Raw genomic sequence first — 21,798 nt, forward strand, 5'->3', positions numbered from 1 at the left:
TTACAAAATTGGAAGTAAAGTCTAGAATCCCAAAGGCTCTGTTGATTGGCTGTAGAAACAAAGAGAAGGGCCGATAGGAAAAGAGGGAAATTTTTTGGTGAAATTTTCCCAAGTGTGAACTGATACACGACTATTTCTTACAATCGTTTGTAGGATATAGAGGTAATCTTAACCTCGATGTAGTTTATATTAAATCTTGTAACCATCTTTGCAGAATTGCCTTCGCTGTAGCTGCCATCTGTACAACTTGAACTGGACAAATTTAAGAATACAGCCGTATTGAAGGCATCTCTCAGGAAATAGAATATCAAGTTTGTTTTTCTCCGGTCTTTGAAGGCTTTTTTCCCATCTTCTTACGACTAGTAGTGCTTCATGTCCATATCTTCCTGAAATGGTAGTTCTGTAATTCTCAAAAGAGGGAAAACACAGTCGAATGAGGAACTGTACCGCAAGTACAAATCGAAAAATCATCCTTCATTCAATGACCTTATTACAACTTTTTGGACAATTTGCCATCATCAAATGATAATAATAATAATAATAATAATAATAATAATAATAATGATAATAATAATAATAATAATAATAATAATAATAATAATAATAATAATAATAATATCATCAAGCATGTTTTGACGTATCTCCCTCATAGTAGCAGAGGGGTTAGATATTATGGTTTTGTTGTAAATGATGGAGTGGAAGCTGATGTAGTCAGAGTGAATGAAGGATGTACAGTGTTGGGGCAGTGAAGGGAGTGGTAAAGAATAAAGGGTTATGAATTAGTGTAGAGAATTAGTTCGGTATGAAAAAGTGATTGTACCAACTGTGATGTATAGATTTGAGTTGTTGGGAATAATAGTGACAAAGAGACAAATTGAATGCGTTGGAAATAATATTTCTGAGGATTATCTCTAGTGTATCTCCAATAGAAACGAATTAGTGGGGGGTCAGAATAGGTGTAAGAATTAATTCAAGAGCTAGAGTGATATGAGTGTGAAGAAATGGTTTGACAATGTAGAGATAATAAAAAATGGTCGTCTGCTGGAGAAGTAAGAATTGATGGGAGAAGTGCAAGAGGAAAGCCAATGTTTGGGTGGATGGATGAAGTAAAGTAAGCCCTGAGCAGCAGGAGGAGAGATGTGATAAAGAAAAAAAGAAGTCCTTGGAATAGAAATCAATCCGTGCAATTGTAAAGCAGTTCCGATAGGCCCTGTGCTACCTCGGGTCACCTTGGTGACTGATGAGGGAGTGTCAGTAAGGGAGTCACAGAATTTAGAGCGCAAAACTTTTGAGCGCCGTTATATAAGAGTGTCAACAATTGAGCATAGTAACATTCGAGGATTATCTTGCCTACCTATATATCAGGCTAGCAGTCACAGAAAGCCGGCACATCTAGGTATATAGCATTCTTTGGTGCCAGGGAAAAATCAGACTAGGGAAAAGAACTGAAGTTCAATGGCAGTGGTGATGTAGCCTAATAGGGAAAGGGAGAATGATAACCTCAGAAAGTGGTAAGGTGGCAGAAAAGGAAGGCCTGACTGTAGTATTATAACAAACCCGAATTTGTTCCAAGGGATCTACAGTAAGTAGGCAAAGAGAACGAATTCTCCCAACCAGCTACCACTTTACCAGAAACTAAGGACAATAGCCTAGAAGAAGACTAAGGCGCCTGGAGAGGAAGGTCTACCTGTTGATATTAGAATAAAACTGAGTTTACTCTAAGGGACCAAAAGTAAGTAGGCAAAGGGAACGAATTCCCTCAACCAGTGCCGTCAATCCAACAAGTAAGGCTCAAATGAATTAGGATGGAGCGCTGCCGACCTGAGTCAACATGGAACCGACCATCTACAATATCCCAGGGCGACGGTTCCCAGTTATGACGTATCAATAGCAAGAGAGGTAGGCTGTCCACCACAAGAACCATTCGATTCTGTGGCAAGAAGGGGAGAGGGAAAAGCTAGCCTAGGCATAGACTAGGGAAGACAAGCATGCAGCAAAATAATTGCATAGCCTAGAACAATGAAAAAGTGTTAGGGTAATTTATAAAAGACACTTGAAATAGGTAGCTAAGAAATTTATGTAAAACTGATGAATATGACATTGTGACTCCTGGCTCCGACAACATGACGGAAGCAAATCGAAAAATGCACGATTCGCGAAAAATATAAGGGGAAGACACAAAATTCTCAATTAAAATATCTGTACCAACCGTGTGTCTCACATAGTTCATTTTGTGTATACATTATGCTTGTATCTTCGCTCTTTCCTCGCACATAAAAAGAACCTAAATGAACATGCCTGTTTTTCTCAACGGTAACGGTGTCGATTTTAAACATGAAATTTCATGTTGCTTTGAGCTTTTGTATATAAAGGAGAGTGTTCTTTAATAAACTCAATCAGTTGCTTTCATCCTGTGTTTGAGTCACAACCTTCTCTCGGCCCGTCACACAACCCAAAAAGTACTCAACTTAAGCAGGGAAGCAGAAGTAGAAGCATCCATTGTCAAAATCCATCAGTACTCTGAGAAAAACTCAGCAGATTTATCTAGGCTCTTTATTAAAATGGCGACTGTAATAAGGAATGGTGAACCAGCGTACGTCTTTACATTAACGTACTGGTATTGGAGTTGTAACGGCTCTCCCACGGATCCAATCCTATCCCATATCATTCTAGACAAGGTTAATTCTATTAGGGGAAGGATAGCTGTAGTTATTTCAAACACTTCCCCGTTACATATATAATATCTTTAGGAGTATTCACTCCAGGGGGTTAGTAACTATGTGATACCTCTACAGGCAAAATTCTTTGTTGTATCATTCGCAGAAATATCCCAAGAAGAAAGCTGCCCAGAGGAACTTCCACCAGGACTATTTGGCTTGACCCCAAAAATGTTGTTTATAATCGTTTGATGCCTCTCTCTCTCTCTCTCTCTCTCTCTCTCTCTCTCTCTCTCTCTCTCTCTCTCTCTCTCTCTCTCTCTCTCTCTCTCTCTCTCTCTCTCTCTCAATTTTTTGTATGATTATTACAATAGTTGGCTACAGTCGTGAAAATCATATAATTTTCGAATGACTTAATGGGGCTTTTATAATCTTTATTTGTTATGACAAGTGAATAAAAATAATATATTAACAGAATTATAAAAAAACACAGAAATCTGAAAGCTTAAATCTTTATACATTCCTGGAAATATCACAAAATATCTCTTGGTACTATTTCTGTAGTTTAATATTAAAATATATCAATCAGGGTCATCACTACAGGAGTATTATAAATAGAAATTTTCCATATCATATGTGTAAACAACTTCTTAAGCTATAATTGTTAAGACTTTGATCTCTTGTTTACCATAATTATTAATACGTTACATATGTACTTGTACATGATTGTTGAAAATCAATAAAGTAGAGGGTAGTGTAGTATGTTTAAATTTCTTAAGTACTATGTTATGTATCCTTGTAGAAGGTCTAAGGTGGTGTAATAAGTCTCTTTTTTTGAGAGTTCAGCATGTATGTCCCGTTAAGTACCACTCAAAGGTTGCATTACCATCCTACTATTACTATAATTTACCACCGTCATTGAGAGAGACTCCCCAGGTTATTGGCCCAGGACCAGATTGATATCGATGGTGATGAACACAATTATGAATTGTTTTGAGTCAAATTCCTGGTGTATTTACAGCTCCAAAAGTTATATGACACTATCCTATTTGGTGACGGAGGTGGAGTAGCAGACGCTGACCTGGATTAAAAACGTAACTCAAAGCTTTTGCCGAAATCATTCAGTATTTGAACGACGGATGTTTATCGTTGGTAATCCAAGGTGCTAAGGATGACAGTCAATCTGCTTTGAAGATTTTGCATGAACACTACACTTCAAGTTGAAAACCTCAAGTGATAAGTTTATATACGGAACTTATGTATTTACAGAAATCCGCCACAAAAACTGACCGATGATGTGATTCGTGCCGAAAACGCAGCTGCTGCTTTGAAAACTGTTGGTGAAGTGATAAGTGATAATTTACTGGTTGCAATGGTTATTAAAGAAGCTCCATTAAAATTCAAACTATTTTTTAAAGTAATTACTAGGAAAGAAAGGCACCTAACATTAGTAAATTCGAAGAAAATTTGCACAACTATGAAGAAACCGAGAAGTTTTGTCATAATGAATGAGGGAGTGTGATGAAAATAATATACAAAAGCCCTTTCCAGATAAAGACCTAGGCCATGCACGTGAGATAGTGTTCTATGATTGTCAAAAAGAACGCCATAAACGTGGAAATCTATCTTGTGAGAAAACAACTTCCTCAAATCCCTATTACAGGCAGAAACGAGAGTGTATAGTAATATATACAAAAGCAATAACCATGACACTAGATATTGTAGTGGGAAGAACAAAGACTCTTTTAGGAATACAGAACAGGTTTAAGGTTCTCGTTCATTTTGTTTTAAAAAGTGTTTTTAAGGATTACTTATAGGTGAATATAGATCCATTGGTAAGAGTGATATGAATTTAGAATATATAAGTTTTTTATTAGTAGCTGGTGCAACTACTCACATGGTGAATGATAAGGAGATTTTTTTTTTTTTTTTTTTTTATCCCGATTTTGTTAGTGATAAGCATTGTATAGAACTGGCTGATGGTATCCGTGTAAGTTTAGCTGAAGGTCGAGGACGTGCTGAAATACATAATGGTGACAATAAGGGTGTTGTTAGAAAAACTATTCATGGTAATGCTTTGTATGTTCCCTCATTGAAGCAAAACCTATTTTCTGCACATTGTGCATGAACTATGTGCGTAGGTGTAAAATTCAAAGAAACTCGTCCGAACTTAAGTGTAAAAAGGGTACTAGGTTTCACATAGAGAGAAGAGGTCTCTTGTATTTATTTAACAGTGCTGTCTTATTTAGAAAGGCATCGCATTCTTTGCATGAGTGGCATAAATTTAGGTGATTGTGATTTCCAAGATGTCAGGAAATTAGAAAAGGTCATAGAAGGAATGAAAATTGCTGATACAAAAGTCAAAGATTGCACAGTTTGTATTAAAGGTAAAATAGTTAATGAGAGGTCAAGAATACATGATGCTAGGGCAAAGTCTCCTCTTGAACTAGTTCATTGTGACTTAGCAGGTCCAGTAGATCCTACTGCTAGAGAAGGTTTTAGGTACGCTTTGAATTTCACTGACTACTATTCAGAATTAGTTAAGGTATATTTTCTGCAAAATAAAAGGGATACTAGTCAAGCCACAAGGAAAATTTTTAGCTGATGTAGGGCCCTATAGTTCTGTTAAAACGGTGAAGTGATAATGGAGTGAGTTCAAGAATAGAGAATTAAAAGAGTTGATATTAGAAAACAAAATAACGCATGACTTTTGCACCCATGTCTCCTCATCAGAACGGATCAGCAGAAAGACTGAGTAGAACATTATTTGAAATGGCTAGGTGTCTACTTTTAGATTTGGATTTACCGAAATATTTGTGCACCTATGCCGTTATGTCAGCAGCGGATGTCAGAAATAGGTGTCATAATCTTAGATTAGAGAAAACCCCTGTTGAATCCATCACGGGAATTAGTAACAAATCTAAGCAATATGCATGTGTCTGGTTTTCAATGTTTTGCCCTCGTGATTGAAGAAGGAGTATTTATTGGATATGATAATGAAAGTCCTGCTTATCTGGTATAGTCAACTTCTCAAAACAAAATTAAGAGTCCGATGTGTGATATTTATAGAGAAAATTTTTGACACACAAAATGTTAATGATGATGAGGATGATGATGATGATTATGTAAGAAAAGATTATGTCATACTTGAAACTAATATAAGAGAGAATACTGCTGAATCACAGATTCCTGAACAGAGGGAAGATGTAAATGAAGGAAGACACCCAAGCAAAGAACGTAGTAGGACTAAGCACCTTAAGGACTATGTAGAATGTTTATCAGATCGTGCAAATATCACTAATGATTATTGTTATCGTGTGAGGTATGTACCTCAAACATATGGAGATGCTTTGAGATGCTCAGAATCTAATGAGTTGGGAAAAGCTATGGATTCAGAGATTGAATCTCTTGTGGAAAATAATACCTTTGATGTAACAAAGTTGCCTGTAGGTTAAAGTTTTATTGGTGGAAGATGGGTTTATGCTACAAAGTTTGATGTAGGTAGACATGTAAAATACAAGGCAAGATATGTAGCTAAAGGTTTTGCTCAAAAGGAGAATGTAGATTATGCAGAAACTTTTTACCCGACAGCTCATATGACATCCATCAGAATGTTAATGCAAGAAAGTGTAAAGGAAATTTATTTTTATATCAAATGGACGTAACAACTGCCTCACTAAATGCACCAATCGTTATATATACACATTTATATATATATATATATATATATATATATATATATATATATATATATATATATATGCGCATGTATATACATTGCTAAAAAGAAAAAAAGCTCCATTGTATATATTTTTTGTATATTCTGTGAAGGCTTACGACAAAATAAACCGGAAAACACTCATAGGACTACTGCAACGAATGGCATGTGGGTCAAACATGGTAAGAGCCATTCAAAATTCCTTAGACATAACATCAAGTATTATTGCCAATCGTACAATACAGGCGGAGGCAGGAGTCAGACAAAGTAGTCCCAGTTCGTGCTTCCTTTTCACCGCTTATGCCAACCTGATGGTGGTTGAATTGGGTTTTTACACTTGTTATTGCTGATGGAGGATACTTTATTAGTCAGCACCACAGAATTAGGCATAAGGTGGAAACTTCAAAATGTGTTGAAGTATTTTAAGGAATATGAAATAACGGTAGAAGTTTGTGGCAAATATAATCATTTAGGCAATTAGATCAAGAATGCCCCAATGTAAAACCAGGTTGTGGAAGCTCCATCATTTTTATCTAAATATAATGATGCTCCTTTTAATGTAAAAAGAAAGGTCTGGTCTGCAGGATTAAGTAGTTTAATTTTTCATGAGTGTGAGACTTGGATGTCTTATAACTTGAAAGCTACTAGTAATGCTTATCTAAGCAGTTTGCGTGACCTCCTAAGTGTCAGAAAAACAGTCTGCTCTGACCTAGTGTTTTTAGAACCAGGAGAACCAAGAACAACAGCATTTATCAAGACAAAACAGCTAAACTTTTTAGAAACTTCGTTCTCGACCAGACTATGCCAGGATTGACTCTGCTACCACCATGAATAAGGCCATAGAAGTACAGTCTCCGATGGGCATCTACATCGACCAGTTACAGAGAACCCATACAATTTTAGACAAAAAACAAACACTAAAAAACCAAGTGAACAACAAATTCGAGTCAACTCGACGGATGACTTACAAACAGCTCAACCAACATCTAGAGTCTCCAGCATTGTACAAGAAGAAGACACCTTTTATTGCAGAGCATCATCGAATTGCTTATACGCAGTTATGGCTGAGTTTTAAAGACCTTAAAGTTGAGATTGGACGATGGTCAAGAATTCCCCGAGAGTAACGCCTGTGCCTTGTGGATCTGTGCAGGATGAGATCCATGTCATCTTGAATTGCCCTTTGCTCTTGCATGTTAGAAAATATTTTGCAGTGATTAACTTCAATTTCTTTGAGGATTGCGTGAACTATAATGACGAACAGTAATGTAAATATATATTCAGCGTAACCCAACTTATTACTCAGTATAACTCTGAATAAGTGTAAATTCTGTAAATGTTTTGGTTTGATCTTAGGTTAGGTCAACATTTAGAGTTCATTTGGGCCGATGAATAGTTATAGATTATAATGGACAATCATTAGTTAATTTAGGATCTTTACCCCTTATTTCAATTACCGAATGAAAGAAATGGAAAATAAAATGCATGTTTGCATTTGTATAAAAATGTAATTATTATTTTCACTAAATAACTAAAAAAAACTAACTATGAATAGTCACTGTTTTAAACTATAGTACAGCAGGTTTTGGTTAGTAACCGAATGGATAGCTTTGTAAGGAGACACTCAGCTTACCTTCCCAAGTCAGCTGATAACCCCTGAATTATTACAATGACAATACATCGTTTCGAAGAAATTTAACACATTGGTAACTTTGTAACATGGAAAAAAAGTTGAGCCATCTTGTTCTCGTCTAATTAATTAGCCTTCATGGTACGATTGGATTCTTCATCATAACTTTGTTGTCATAACAACTGAGAAGTTTTCTATTCAAGTTATCCTTGTTTGAGAATGCTATTACCTGTTAATCTATCTGTCCATCTGTATACCTGGGTATAACACACACACATGTATATATATAAATATATATATATATATATATATATATATATATATATATATATATATATATATATATATATATATATATATATATATATATATATATATATATGTGCATATATGTGTATATATATATATATATATATATATATATATATATATATATATATATATATATATATATATATATATATATATATATGTGTGTGTGTGTATATATATATATATATATATATATATATATATATATATATATATATATATATATATATATATACATGTATATATATATATATATATATATATATATATATATAAATATATATATATATATATATATATATATATATATATATATATATATATATATATATATATGTATATATATATATATATATATATATATATATATATATACATATATATATATATATATATATATATATATACATGTATATATATATATATATATATATATATATATATATATATATATATATATATATATATATATATATATATATATGTGTGTGTGTATGTATATATATATATATATATATATATATATATATATATATATATATATATATATATATATATATATATATATATATATAAATATATATATATATATGTGTGTGTGTGTGTGTGTGTGTGTGTGTGTGTACGTATGTATTGAATGCTTTGTAGTAAGGTGAGTAGGCAAGAAATGATGTCGATCACTGTTGCAACACTACTACTACTACTACTACTACTACTACAGCTGCTGCTACTACTACTAAGGAAATTAATCTCATCGATGCAGCTTTTGTGCTTTATAATTAGACGTTTTTCAAGATATATTTCATCAAAACACTGATCATTACTAAATAATTCTATACAGTATATCATCTAGCTGTTTCAATTGTTTCATTCATAATTTACTTGTTTCTATAATTTTTGCTACCATAGCCGACTCATAGCGTAATATTATTAGATTGAAAAAAAGAAAAAGATATTGAATTGGGACCAGCCAATAAATCGCTTTGGTTTGCGCATGAACGCTCAAAACAATACAAGCTTTTCAGGCTTTTTTAAATGAGAGACAATCTGACTGACTTACAATTTCGGAAATAGTTTAGGCTCAGTAGCGAATGAACTTGCAGTAATCTTTTAAGAGACTTGGTTTTGTGTTTAGCAATAAAGGCGTTTTCATTCGGAGATAAAGCCATTCAGGCCATTTAACTTCCGTGTTGCGAGCCACTTCTTTTTTTGTTTAGAAAATAAAGGTCGTTTCAAACCATTTGATATTGGAAAGCTTTCTTTTTCTTGTGGAATTCCATATACTAGCCATCTTTTTTCAATGTTTAAATGCTTTTTATGATATTAGTTTACAGTCTTGAAGGATATAAATTGATATGGTAAAGGAAAAGGTTTCGCATTTAAAGTAAACATTCAATTCAATACTTTTGTGTAAGACTTTTCGCTCTTTGGAATCGAAAGACAGATTCTGCAGTAATTTGGATTATGTTTCATTGCCCATTCTGACTCCCTGAAAACGAATTCTCACTAATTCCCAATATATAGATTCTCATTTGAATTATATTTCATTATATAATGTGATTCCCAGTAAAAAAAATATCCTCATTTTAATCATATTTCATTGCCATTTTGAATCCGAGTAAACAGATTCGCACTTGAATTATATTTCATTAACCAATATGACTCCCAATAAACAGATACTTAATTGAATCCTATTTTATCAACCAATGTGATTCCCAGTAACATTCAACTATTTCCTTAGTTTCGTATTGAGTTCGCAGTAGATACTCTACAAAATTTAGAAAATAGTGATCTGTAATATTAATCTTGCAAAAAAAAAAAAAAAAAAAAAAAAAATCTATTATGATAAGCACTGTTCTGCACATTCTTTTGCATTAGTAAAACTAACCTAGGGAATAAACTATTTATCAAAAGGTCAAGCAACTAATCGCCATTAAAAGAGAAAACTATCGTTTCTATATTTCCAATTAATGTGTAAAACGAGGAGATAATTATTATTTGTAACTGCATATTTCGTTACAGAGGAAAGTCATAAATCGTCCTTATTATCAGGAAACACCGACTAAATTAATTTTTTATAGCTCATACAGATTTATACTTCTGATACGGACAGTAATAATGAAGAAAGACAATAAATGCTTTTTAAAATCCTTTTTCGAGTTCACCTCAGAAAGGAATATCTATTCATTCGTTCACCGTTCTTTTGTTCTGATATGTACTCACTTATATTTTACTTCTTCTTCCTTTTCTAATTATTATTATTATTATTATTATTATTATTATTATTATTATTATTATTATTATTATTATTATTATTATTATTATTATTATTATTATTATTATTATTATTATTATTGAGTTTTATCACTAACTCAGAAGTTTCGATTGTAGAGAGTTTTACATAACATATAACCTTTATAACGCATATTTTCCTTTTATAAAGATTAAAGTAAATCGAATTTAAGAACGACAGTTTCCTAGTATATTCGATATAAATCATACCAGTCCATTCCTGACCTTATCTCTATTAGAGGAAAATCTAAATAATATCAGGAGTACTTATTTTACTTGAAGGCTCTTTTTCTGGCCTTTATACAGCAGGGTGACCCTACTCTCCACAGGACCTACACAGTCATAATATCATGTGCATTCCATGACATTCATAATTTCACAAGGCATTTTCCTTTTCAATTCCAATCATAAGATTTGCAATTTCTTGAATTCAATGTGTGGTCGATTGGTTTGTTTAGCTTGGTCCAGTATATACATTTTACCTTTTGCGAATTACATTCTACGGTGGAATGATTTTTTCTGAACATTTCCCGCAGACTTTATCATCAGTCTTGAACTTGTACTCTTTTCTAAAATGTCACATCTCTGATAGTGGTATCAGGTGATCATATGGTACCTATCAAGTATAAGTATCACATCGCAACATAAGCTTATCAACATTATCACGAATAGCCTTCCAAACATCAGGATAATTTTTTAACCAGCACCTTCTAGATTACCTGAATTATCTTCTTTTCTGCGTGTTAAATATGATCAAGGCAACGATTCCTTTGAATCAAAGCATTTACTACTTCATACTCATCATTATATAAATTGCATATCATTATTTTAGGTTTAGTTCTCCAGTTTTCCTCGTCTCGGTGTCAGCAACCGTGGTTTAAATCTTGTTTGCTATTTCCTCTCTGATCTTTTCTTCTGTAAAGTTTACAACAACATTTCCCTTTGAAGTTAACCTCTTATTAAAAATTTTAATGTCTTTAAGTACAGGTTCGACCTCATTCTTTATGTTAGTGATTTTTGTGGATGCTTTAGTCAATTTAATTACCAGTAGATTTTTCCCTTAACTTTGTCAGCATATATAATCTTCTTTTGTTTTGGGTCCTTTTGTGTTAAAGTGCTAAGTGTGTTAACTTAATTGATTAAATATTTATCGCTAACTGTCATTCTTATCTGTAATATCACTGGTCTGAATGGAATTTGCTACGTCGGCAGTTAGCTCCGCAAGTTGGTTTTCCAATTAAGCGATTTTCTCATCACGTTCATCTATATCAAGGCCTTTCATTTTCAAACCTCCACCATTCTCGATATAGTTGTCTTGGCCATTCTGGTTTCATTTACGCATCATAGACAAATCCTTTTCAAGTTTCTTAATGTTTGCCTCTATAAACACACACTTCCAATGGTAGAACCTTTTACAGTCAAATCCTATCCACCCTTTACGTGTCCCCTCGCAGATTCACACAAGGGGCAAGCAGCCATGATGTACTTTCACTTCTCACTTTAGTCTGTCCATGAGATTAAGTAATAATTTTCAAAGATTTCACAGACAAGAAATCTAAGCTAAAAGGAAGAGAATTCAACAGAGCACCGTGAAACACAGCTTAACTCGGCAATGAGTATTTCTCTCTAAAAACTAAAAAATTTCTTACTCTAAAATCTACACGATATGATCCACGTATTTATAATAGCAGATTATTTAGATTATTATTTCCTAATTTGGTTTCATATGTAGTTTGCATCTCTTGTTCTATTGAAATGGAAAACTAACTTACATATTCTCTTACAAAATAGCTTTCCTAATCTTTCATACAAACTTCAACATTCAAGTTCTATGTTCATCAAAATATTTGACCCCACTCCTATAGGGTAGATCTGTTTCTCTAGTATTAAGTCTCGGGAGTCGAGAATGTATCACCATCAGCCTCCCTGCGAATGATCTTTCCTAGAATTAATTCCTTTTAATATGCTGTATGACGACTTCTAACTTTAGTGACCATCCTCTTTCAACAGTTATCTCATATGAATGTTTCCCTCTTTCTGCTTTTCATTTACATGTATATTCAAAATTTTTATTTAGCATAAAAAAGTCATAATCGTTTGCTGCAGGGATGTGTCTATCATCACCTAAAGGATGAAATGTTTCTGGTGGTATATTTAACTGTTGGCTGAAGTAGATTGTCATTTACCGCGTTTTTAAACCCATGTAAATATATTATTTAAACTATTTTTCTATAAAGAAATAAAATGTTTTTTTTGTTGTTTTAATGACTTTTGTTTATCTTATTTCTGGCATTACTTATTTAGAAATATTTATGAGCTTTCCTTTTTCCGAAGAGTTTTGAATTTTGTTACTACTTTCGAGCTGAATGAGTGATTTTCTCAATTTGACTTCTTTCTCATTTCTAAAAAATTCCCATAAAAAGCTTTACTAATATACAGCAGGGTGACGGATGCCTAATAAAAATGAAAAACAAAAAATCTAAATGGTCCACTTACCATTTGCTGCATTTAAGATAAAAAAAAAAAAAGATAACAGATATAAATCCGGTTGATTGCATTGGCCAAAAAGATCTATATTCTCTTCAGGAAAATAGGATTACTCTCCAATGCTTTGCATAACTAGTCTATAGATATCATAACTGGAAGGTAATGGAAAACTGGTCGCGAGATACTCAAACAACGGTGGGTGTCCGAAATCCATCGACAATTTCGAACATTTTACCATTTTTCTAGAGAAGTAGGAGGAAAATGAATAAAAGCTCCACAAATTGGAAAAGTATTTCAATAATTATTTGCAATACGTTTGTATGTAATTAATCATCATCTCCTCCTACACCTATTGGCACAAAGGGCCTCTGTTAGATTTCGCCAGTTGTCTGTATCATGAGATTTTAATTCAATACTTTTCCATTCATTATCTCTTACTATGCGCTTCATGGTCTTCAGCCATGTAGGCCTGGGCCTTCCAATATTTTAGGGCCTTGTGGAGCCCAGCTGAATATTTGGTGACCTAATTTCTCTTGGGAAATGCGAAGACCATGCTCAAACCATCTCCACCTACCCTTCATCATGATCTCATCAACATAATGCACTCAAGTAATCTGTCTCATAGTTTCATTTGTAATACTGTCCTGCCATTTAACTCATTCCAATATCCTCCTGAGGGCTTTGTTCCCAAATTTACTAAATCCATTGGAGATTGTTTCATTGTCGTACCATGATTCATGTCCATAGAGTAACACTGATATCACTAAACTAATATATAGTCTGATTCTCATATCTAATTTTAGGCGATTCAATATCCAAATATAATTAACCTAGCCATTGTCTGATTCGCTTTTTTTCAATCTTTCACTAAACGCTAATTCTGAAGACCCTCTATTGGATATCATAGTTCCAAAATACTTGAATAATTCTACCTTCTAATGATATTTCATCTAACATTTCCTAATCCGTTCTCATCATCTCTGTCTTTCTTCTATTTATCTTTATCCCAACCTCTTGTGATATTTCATGCATTTTGGTAAGAAAGGATTGCAAATCCTTTGGTTTTTGCTAATAAGGAAAGCCTCCTCAGCATTCTCTAAGTTTGGTAAATTCCTATCACCACTCCAGTCAAATCCTTTACCATCTCTGACTGTTCTACGCATTACAAAGTCCATGAGGAGGATAAACAACATAGATGACAACACATCCCCTTGGAGTACTCCGCTGTTCACTGGAAATTCATTTGATAACACTCCATTAACATCAACTTTGCACTTGCTATGTTCATGAACAGACTTAATCAAATTTACGTATTTAGGAGAAATTCCATAACGCAGGCCTCTCAACAAAATCGGCTGGTGTACACTATCAAAATCTTTTTCATTATCCACAAATGCAGTCACAAGGGGATTTCTATCTCTCTCAATCGCTGTGCATGTCTCAAAATTAAAATTTTGTCTGTGCAATTTTTACCTTTTCTAGATCCTGCCTGCTCATCTCTCAGCTTTTCAACAATCTCTCTCTTCACTCTCTTTAGAATAAGCATGATATATATTTTCATTACAACTTACGTAAATGCTATGCCGCTGTAATTATTGTAATCAGCTAGGTCTGCTTTCTTTTTGCTATTTCCAGCAAAACACCCTACCTCTCATTCGTTAGGTTTTGCCTCTTCATGCCACATTCTACAATTTAATCTTGTAAGTAGTCAGGGAGTCACTTCATTTTCGGCCAGTATCATTTCGGCAGTATTTCCATCGTATCCCGAGGCTTTCCTTCTCTTTAAATTTTTAGGATAACTTCGACTTCAAACATACTGAATTTATTCAGGTGAACATCAAGTTCTTCTTCAGCTTCAGTAAGAACCTTAACTGGATAACCGTATATTATGAACTTAAAATGCATTAGTGAATTAATAATAGCTAGCCCTTCCTTGTCTATTACTGCATACTTACTTTCGGAAGTTCTCAGTTTTCGAGAATAAAAAGCTATGGGGAAAATTTTTTTTTCATATTGTTGAAGCAATACCCCACCTACACTAGAGTCTAAGGTGTCTGTTGCAATAAAGAGTTTCTTACCGAAATCAGGAAATTTTAAGATAGGAGAACTACATAGTTCATCTTTCAAGGTATTAAATGCCTGTTGATGCTGCTCAGACCATATGAAATCTACGCCCTTCTTCGTAAGATCAGTTAGGGGAGCGGCTATTATTGAATAATTGCTTATAAAACGCCTGTAAAATCCACTATATCCCAGAAATTGCTGTATTCCCTTAACATTAGTAGGTATCGGAAAGTTACGGATAGCCGACACCTTATCATGGACTACTTTAAGACCTTGGCTTGACACCGTAAAACCCAAATAGACTAATTTTGTTTTGAAAAATTCACACTTACCAATCTTTACCTTTAAATTATGTTGTCTTAGTCTCTGTAGTACTAGTTCTAATTTAGGTATATGTTCTTCTAAGGTATTGGAAAAGATTACAAGGTCATCCATATAGGCATGCAATATATCCCCTAGCAAGTCTCCAAACACTATGTCAATCATTCTTGTAAATGTTATGGGAGCACAACGTAAACCAAAAGGCCTCCGTAAAAATTCATATGTTCCCTGGCTGTGCTGAAGACTGTGTATGGGATACTATTTTCTTCTAATGATATTTGGTGAAAGCCTTTAAGTAAGTCCAAACTGGTTAAATATTTATTCGGACCTAACAAAAATAAAATATCGTCAGTACAGGGCACTGGGAATTGATCAGGGATCGTCTCCTCATTTAGGAGACGGAAATCTACGCAGATACGCCATGTTCGATCTTCTTTCGGTACAACTATTAATGGAGAATTATAAGGGATGTTCGATTTCCTAATGACTCCTTCTTTTAGCATTTTACCTACTTCATCATTTATTTCATTCTGGAATTTCATAGGGAGTCTGTGCGAGGGTACATAGATAATTTTCTGCTTGTCCTTTAACCTTATTTGATGCTCGATCACATCTGTTTTTCCTAAGGATCCATCCGTAGTGGAAAAAATATCATAATACTCAGTTAAAAGTCCAAAAAATTTCTGCTGAATTTCTTCATGTTGAATGTCTGTATTGATTTTATTTTTAATAGATTGCAAAAGGGATTTATCCGCAACTGACCGAGCGTGATTGATTTCAGCAACGGTAAGAATACGATGTTTATAAACTTCTACATCCAAGATATGTTGATTTTTGTGAATTACTAAAGTGGTATTTAAATGATTACAGACTTCAATATTACATTGTTGATGTGAGCCTACTGTATAAATAGCTTGTGTGACGGACAATCCGTTAGTTTTCAAAGTGTCGGAAAGGATTAATATTTCAGATCCCGGTAACGTTTTCTTTATTTACAGTACTAAATTCGAAGGTACATTCGGCTCGATAGATTGCATGCAAGATGATATTACGGGTGAACGAGAATTCAGTTGGGTTGCGTATATTATTTCTTTATTAGTGAGACAAGTTATTGGGTCTTCAACGTATGTCACTGTTTCATTTGTCATCTCCTTTTTATCCAAAACTGATTTTAAGGTATTAGAAGACTTATAGAAATTTCCTTTGATATACACGCTTGGCAGGGGCAAAGATAATGTTTTGATTTTCCATAGATGGGTATCCTATAATTACAGCTGAATACATATCAATGTTTTGTACAACAACAAATGTATCGGCAAACGTGCGCTTACTGAGCTTGAACTGAACATGAGTTACGCCTATTACATTTAAATCATTATTCCCTATACCCGAGAGCCTTACTGCGGACTTTTCTACAGGGAAGTTCGAAAACATCAAATGATGTGTCCTCAAATCCATGATATTACGTGGACTACCAGAGTCAAAAAATAATGTAAATGATCTATGTTCTAAATTTATAGCATGTAGTGTTGTTCGTAACTCATTTTGGCTTATTACTGTATGAATTCGTTGCAAATCTACAGGAGCATGCACTGATTTATTCAGTTTGGTTGTGTGTTTCATAGGAAAATCTATTGCCTCACAAAGATTTGGTAAAACATTAAATGGATTATTCAATACTACTGATGTTGATATGAATGACCTTGACCCAAAATCACTCTCGTCCCCACTGGAGTTAATTATGTGGTATTTGCTTTGCTCTGCACATTCTGAAAATTAGTCTGACTTTGCGAGTTCTGGTTTGGCGACCCAGGATCAGCGTTATTCGAAGAACTATTTGTTTGTTTCTGATTTTGAACTACATTGAGGTTTAGCTGTTTCTTCTTATTGAACTGAGGATTTTTTTTTTTTATTTCCATAAGGAACTGACTGTGGAATTGACTGTGTATTTCTAGGATTCTGTTGTGTCTTACGCGAGTAGCCCAGACTATATGAATGAGTAGAACTATTATGCAACGAACAGATTCTCGTTCTGCAGTCTGCAATCAAGTGACCTTGACATTTACAATTATATCACATCATTCCTGCAACTTAACTATTATGAACTACGTTTACTTGTTGTGGCTTAGTTTCATTCTTTACAAAAACTTGTGTAAACACGGGATCAAGATCAGGACACTTAGACATATGTTTCTTTATCTGTTTATATACATCCAATTCTGTACATCGCACTAAAGCTTCAGGCAACATAAGTATCATGCAAGTTGAATACATTAACCCATTTAGGACGAGAATTATTTATTGGTTTGAAAAAGACTATATTTGCAGAAAATACTTTATTTTGGTCTACTATCAACATAAAATCATCTTTATAAAAAAAAATTTCTTTCTTAATTAGGATTTATTTGATGGCAGCTTTTGCTGCCACTAGGCACTTGAATGAAGAAAATATTTTCATTCTAGACATAACATGATTTTTTTTTAACAAACATAGGTATTTAGAACATTCCCTTATTACATTTAGTAATTACCATTACTAATCATGTCTTTTATGAAAAGAGCTGCAAATTCTATCGGAATTATAGCACATAAAAAATTCAATTATATAACATAGCTTACTGCCATGAGCCGTTTTGAAAGCTCAAAATCTTTGTTTTTGACATACAATTTAATTTTACATCAAACCTAAGTATTTCAAACATAACGTCATTATCTCTAGTAATTATTATCACTAATCTTGCCTGTCACCACAAAAATTCCAAATTCTTACTTGATTCATAATAAAAAAAGAAAAAAATACTTAAACATATTGCTTAAGTTGCATATCCATACTGCTCTATTTTTTGGACTTGTGTGATATGTATTGTATAACTGAGGTTATCCCTATAGAGCTTCAGTCTGTTGTTCATTATATACTACAGATGTATTTTATCATGGGGCTCCATGCATTCTGGATGAAGAAGTACAGAACACATATTGCAAATGTATTATGAGCGTTGAGAACATTCACGGCATCTTGAGTGATGCTGTTCTCCTTTCTTGGTCCAGTGCTGCTCACCATTATACCGCACGGAATCCTTTGCAATTCCAACAGACAGTCTTTTAGGGCCAGGAGATGTACGAGGAGCACCATATTGCTTCATTAGGGCAATTACAAAATGTCGGATGAAGTCTAGCAAAGGGATTATATTTCCCAGTTTACGGTAAAGCATTCATGAATTGACAACTTGAGCATTGATGCTCCAAGCAAAGATTGGCCACCACCCTTTTTTTGAACGAATTCGAATTCTATAGGCCGATACTTGTTGATCAAATATGTCAACAACACCCATCTGTTTATTATATACCTGAATGGAATTGGGCATATCAACCTCAATGTGCTTTTTCTCAAGTTTGCTCCATCGCCCTGTTTTTTGTACTGGAAGCATTCTTACTTTGTTTGAAGCCACAGAAACTACCTTGTTGTCCTTCCATTTTACAACTGATGTGCTACCAGTAAATGCCTCTTCCACGTACCCTCGATATTTTTTCTTCTCCATTTCCTTCTTTTCCATCAATGGGGTACCATGAAGACGATCCTCTCTTAGTGTGCCAGTACCTGCTATTCCTCGATTTGCTAAATTTTCCAGCAATGGTAATGAGGTGAAGAGATTGTCAAACACTGATGCTGGCCAGCCTGTGAATTGATCTTTTTAGACATCTCTACTACGACATTTGGACCTTGGCCCAGTCCTATATCAGGGATTTTAGTGTCAGACCCGCAATAGGGCTCACAATAGAGAAGAGATCCGTCTGAAGTACATGCAGCCCAAATTTTGAAACCAGATCTTATTGGTTTGTCTCTTATAAACTGCTTAGCCCCGTGTTTTCCATAATAAGGGATCATAATTTCATCTATGCTATGGAATTCTTGCTGAAACGGAAGACTGCTGACACTATTGAGGTGCTGGAAAAGTGAACGTACCTGCAAATTTAGAATGCCATAATTTACATAAGGTTTTATTTGTCAATATATTTTAGCTCTTCAGTATATAATACAAAAAAAAAAAAAATCGACAAACATTATTTGTGTGATAAGTCATCAAAACCATAATCTGAGTTTATAGTATAAAAAGAAACATAACTATTACCTTATAAAATCGGTCGTCTGTCATTTTCATGTTGTCAGGAAAATGAAGACTTCTAAGAATTTTATCAAATGTATCTCTCCTAATGCTTTCAGAAACCAAGTTATTGAATGCATCAAGAGTTTCACACCAGTACATTCTTCGGTAGGGAAGTTTGTTGTAGCCAGAAAATATAAGTATAGAAAGAAAAATCTTCATATTTTGTGGTGTAATGTGATCTTTAGAGAGCAACTTTTGTTCTGCATATATTGTGCTGTGATGACAAAGTTCTTCAATCCATTGTTCAGTCCAGAAAAGATTTATGCAGTCAACAGGGTTATTTACTTTTTCTTTCAATTTGTCAATCTCTTCATTTGGTTGTTGGACAAAATATGGAACAGCGTTGTTAACTCTGCAAAAAAAAAAAGGGGGGGGAGGAGAGGAAATAAAGAAATCTAATTATGTTTGTAAAGTATCCACAGTAAGGTAAAACAGGGGGACTGGTAGAAGAGGAGCAGGAAAGGAAAGAGAGAGAGAGAGAGAGAGAAAAAAAATAGTATGGCTAGGTAAGGGTACTAAGCCAGAGTCAGTTTTATGTACTATTTTCATGATGTCACAAGTACCAATTGGATATAGGCTACATACCGCATCTTGTTTCGATGCCATTAAAAACCTTTCCTTTGAAGTTTTTTGGCTGGTTCTTTCGATGTTGATGGAAGAAATTCTTCATCATTTGTCTTTTCACTATCATTTTCAACATGTCGTGCAATATCAATTGCAACGTCTGTGGCGAGAATCCTTCTGGGCAAATGATCAGGATTGCATGTAACTTCATCATCTTAAGCATCCGAGTCTTGGTCAGTGTCTGCCTCCAGATCCTCAAGGTGGGATTTACAGAAATATCTACTTCTTCATTGTCGAGCTCATTCAAAAGGTCGTATCGTATATTTCATTCAAAGTAAGTCTGCAGAAAAGATGTAATATATATATATATATATATATATATATATATATATATATATATATATATATATATATATATATATATATATATATATATATATATATATACTTGCCTACATACATACATATATATAATATATATATATATATATATATATATATATATATATATATATATATATATATGTATATATATATATATATATATATATATATATATATATATATATATATATATATATATATATATATATATATATATATATATATATATATATATATGTATATATATATATATATATGTATATATATATATATATATATATATATATATATATATATATATATATATATATATATATATCACATACATATACACACATATATATATATATATATATATATATATATATATATATATATATATATATATATATATATAAATATATATATATGACAGCAGGCCAGGAGGAAAAAGGAAACGAAGATTGGACAAGCGCTTTCGAGTTATTATCACACCTCTTCACGGTCTTATGGTTTACAAATACAATTAGAATACAAAGAAACCTCTGTGATGACGTAAAACAGAAAAAATTAGCAAATTACAAATTACTTAAAAGTTAGTTGTCTAAAAAGGTTGTTTACAAGAAATTCATCCAGTTTGTACATACCTGAACTGGTGTTAAGCAAATCTTCGAAATTTTTCTTAATTAAAACTGTTTCAATGATATTTCTTTTAACAAAATCTTCACAAAATATAAGTTCTTTAGCAGCTTTCTAATTAATAGCGTGGTTGCACTCATTCATATGCTGAACAAGACTGCTGGCAATGTTTCCCGTTCTTACATTATATTTATGCTGTTTTATTCGAGTTTCTAGTGCTTTGCCACTTTGACTGATATATCGTTTATTACACTGATTGCATGGAATTTCGTATATACATCCATTAATCTGTTTTGGGGAATTTTTTATCAATATATTCTTGAGTGTGTTGTTTCTAAAAATTATATTAATTCCAAAAGGTTTTAAAATTCCAGGTAGAGGTACAAACTGTTTGAAAAAGGGTAAAACAAGGAGGTTATTCACATTAAAATCATCGTTGTTAATAAAGCCATAAAAAGTTTTCTTAGCCTTTTGACAGGCTTTGTTTATGAAATGTGATGGGTACTTTAAAATAGATGCTATTTCATGAATTTTCCCAAGCTCAGCTTCAAGGAGATCAGGGCAACTTACCCGCAGTACCCGTAAAAA

At 33.3% G+C, this 21,798-nt stretch overlaps 1 protein-coding gene across 1 annotated transcript; it reads right to left on the minus strand.

The window, feature by feature from the left end:
- Positions 1-18,465: 18,465 nt before the first annotated feature.
- LOC137655392 (piggyBac transposable element-derived protein 3-like) lies at positions 18,466-20,234 on the minus strand. The gene is made up of 5 exons (XM_068389283.1): positions 20,230-20,234; positions 19,609-19,996; positions 19,253-19,442; positions 18,826-19,154; positions 18,466-18,615 (listed from the first exon to the last, which is right to left on the minus strand). The coding sequence occupies exons 1-5, from the start codon at positions 20,232-20,234 to the stop codon at positions 18,466-18,468; spliced, it is 1,062 nt and encodes a 353-aa protein (XP_068245384.1).
- Between the last annotated feature and the right edge of the window lie 1,564 nt (positions 20,235-21,798).

This window comes from Palaemon carinicauda, chromosome 16, assembly GCF_036898095.1.
Source record: "Palaemon carinicauda isolate YSFRI2023 chromosome 16, ASM3689809v2, whole genome shotgun sequence".
Lineage (NCBI taxonomy): Eukaryota > Metazoa > Arthropoda > Malacostraca > Decapoda > Palaemonidae > Palaemon > Palaemon carinicauda.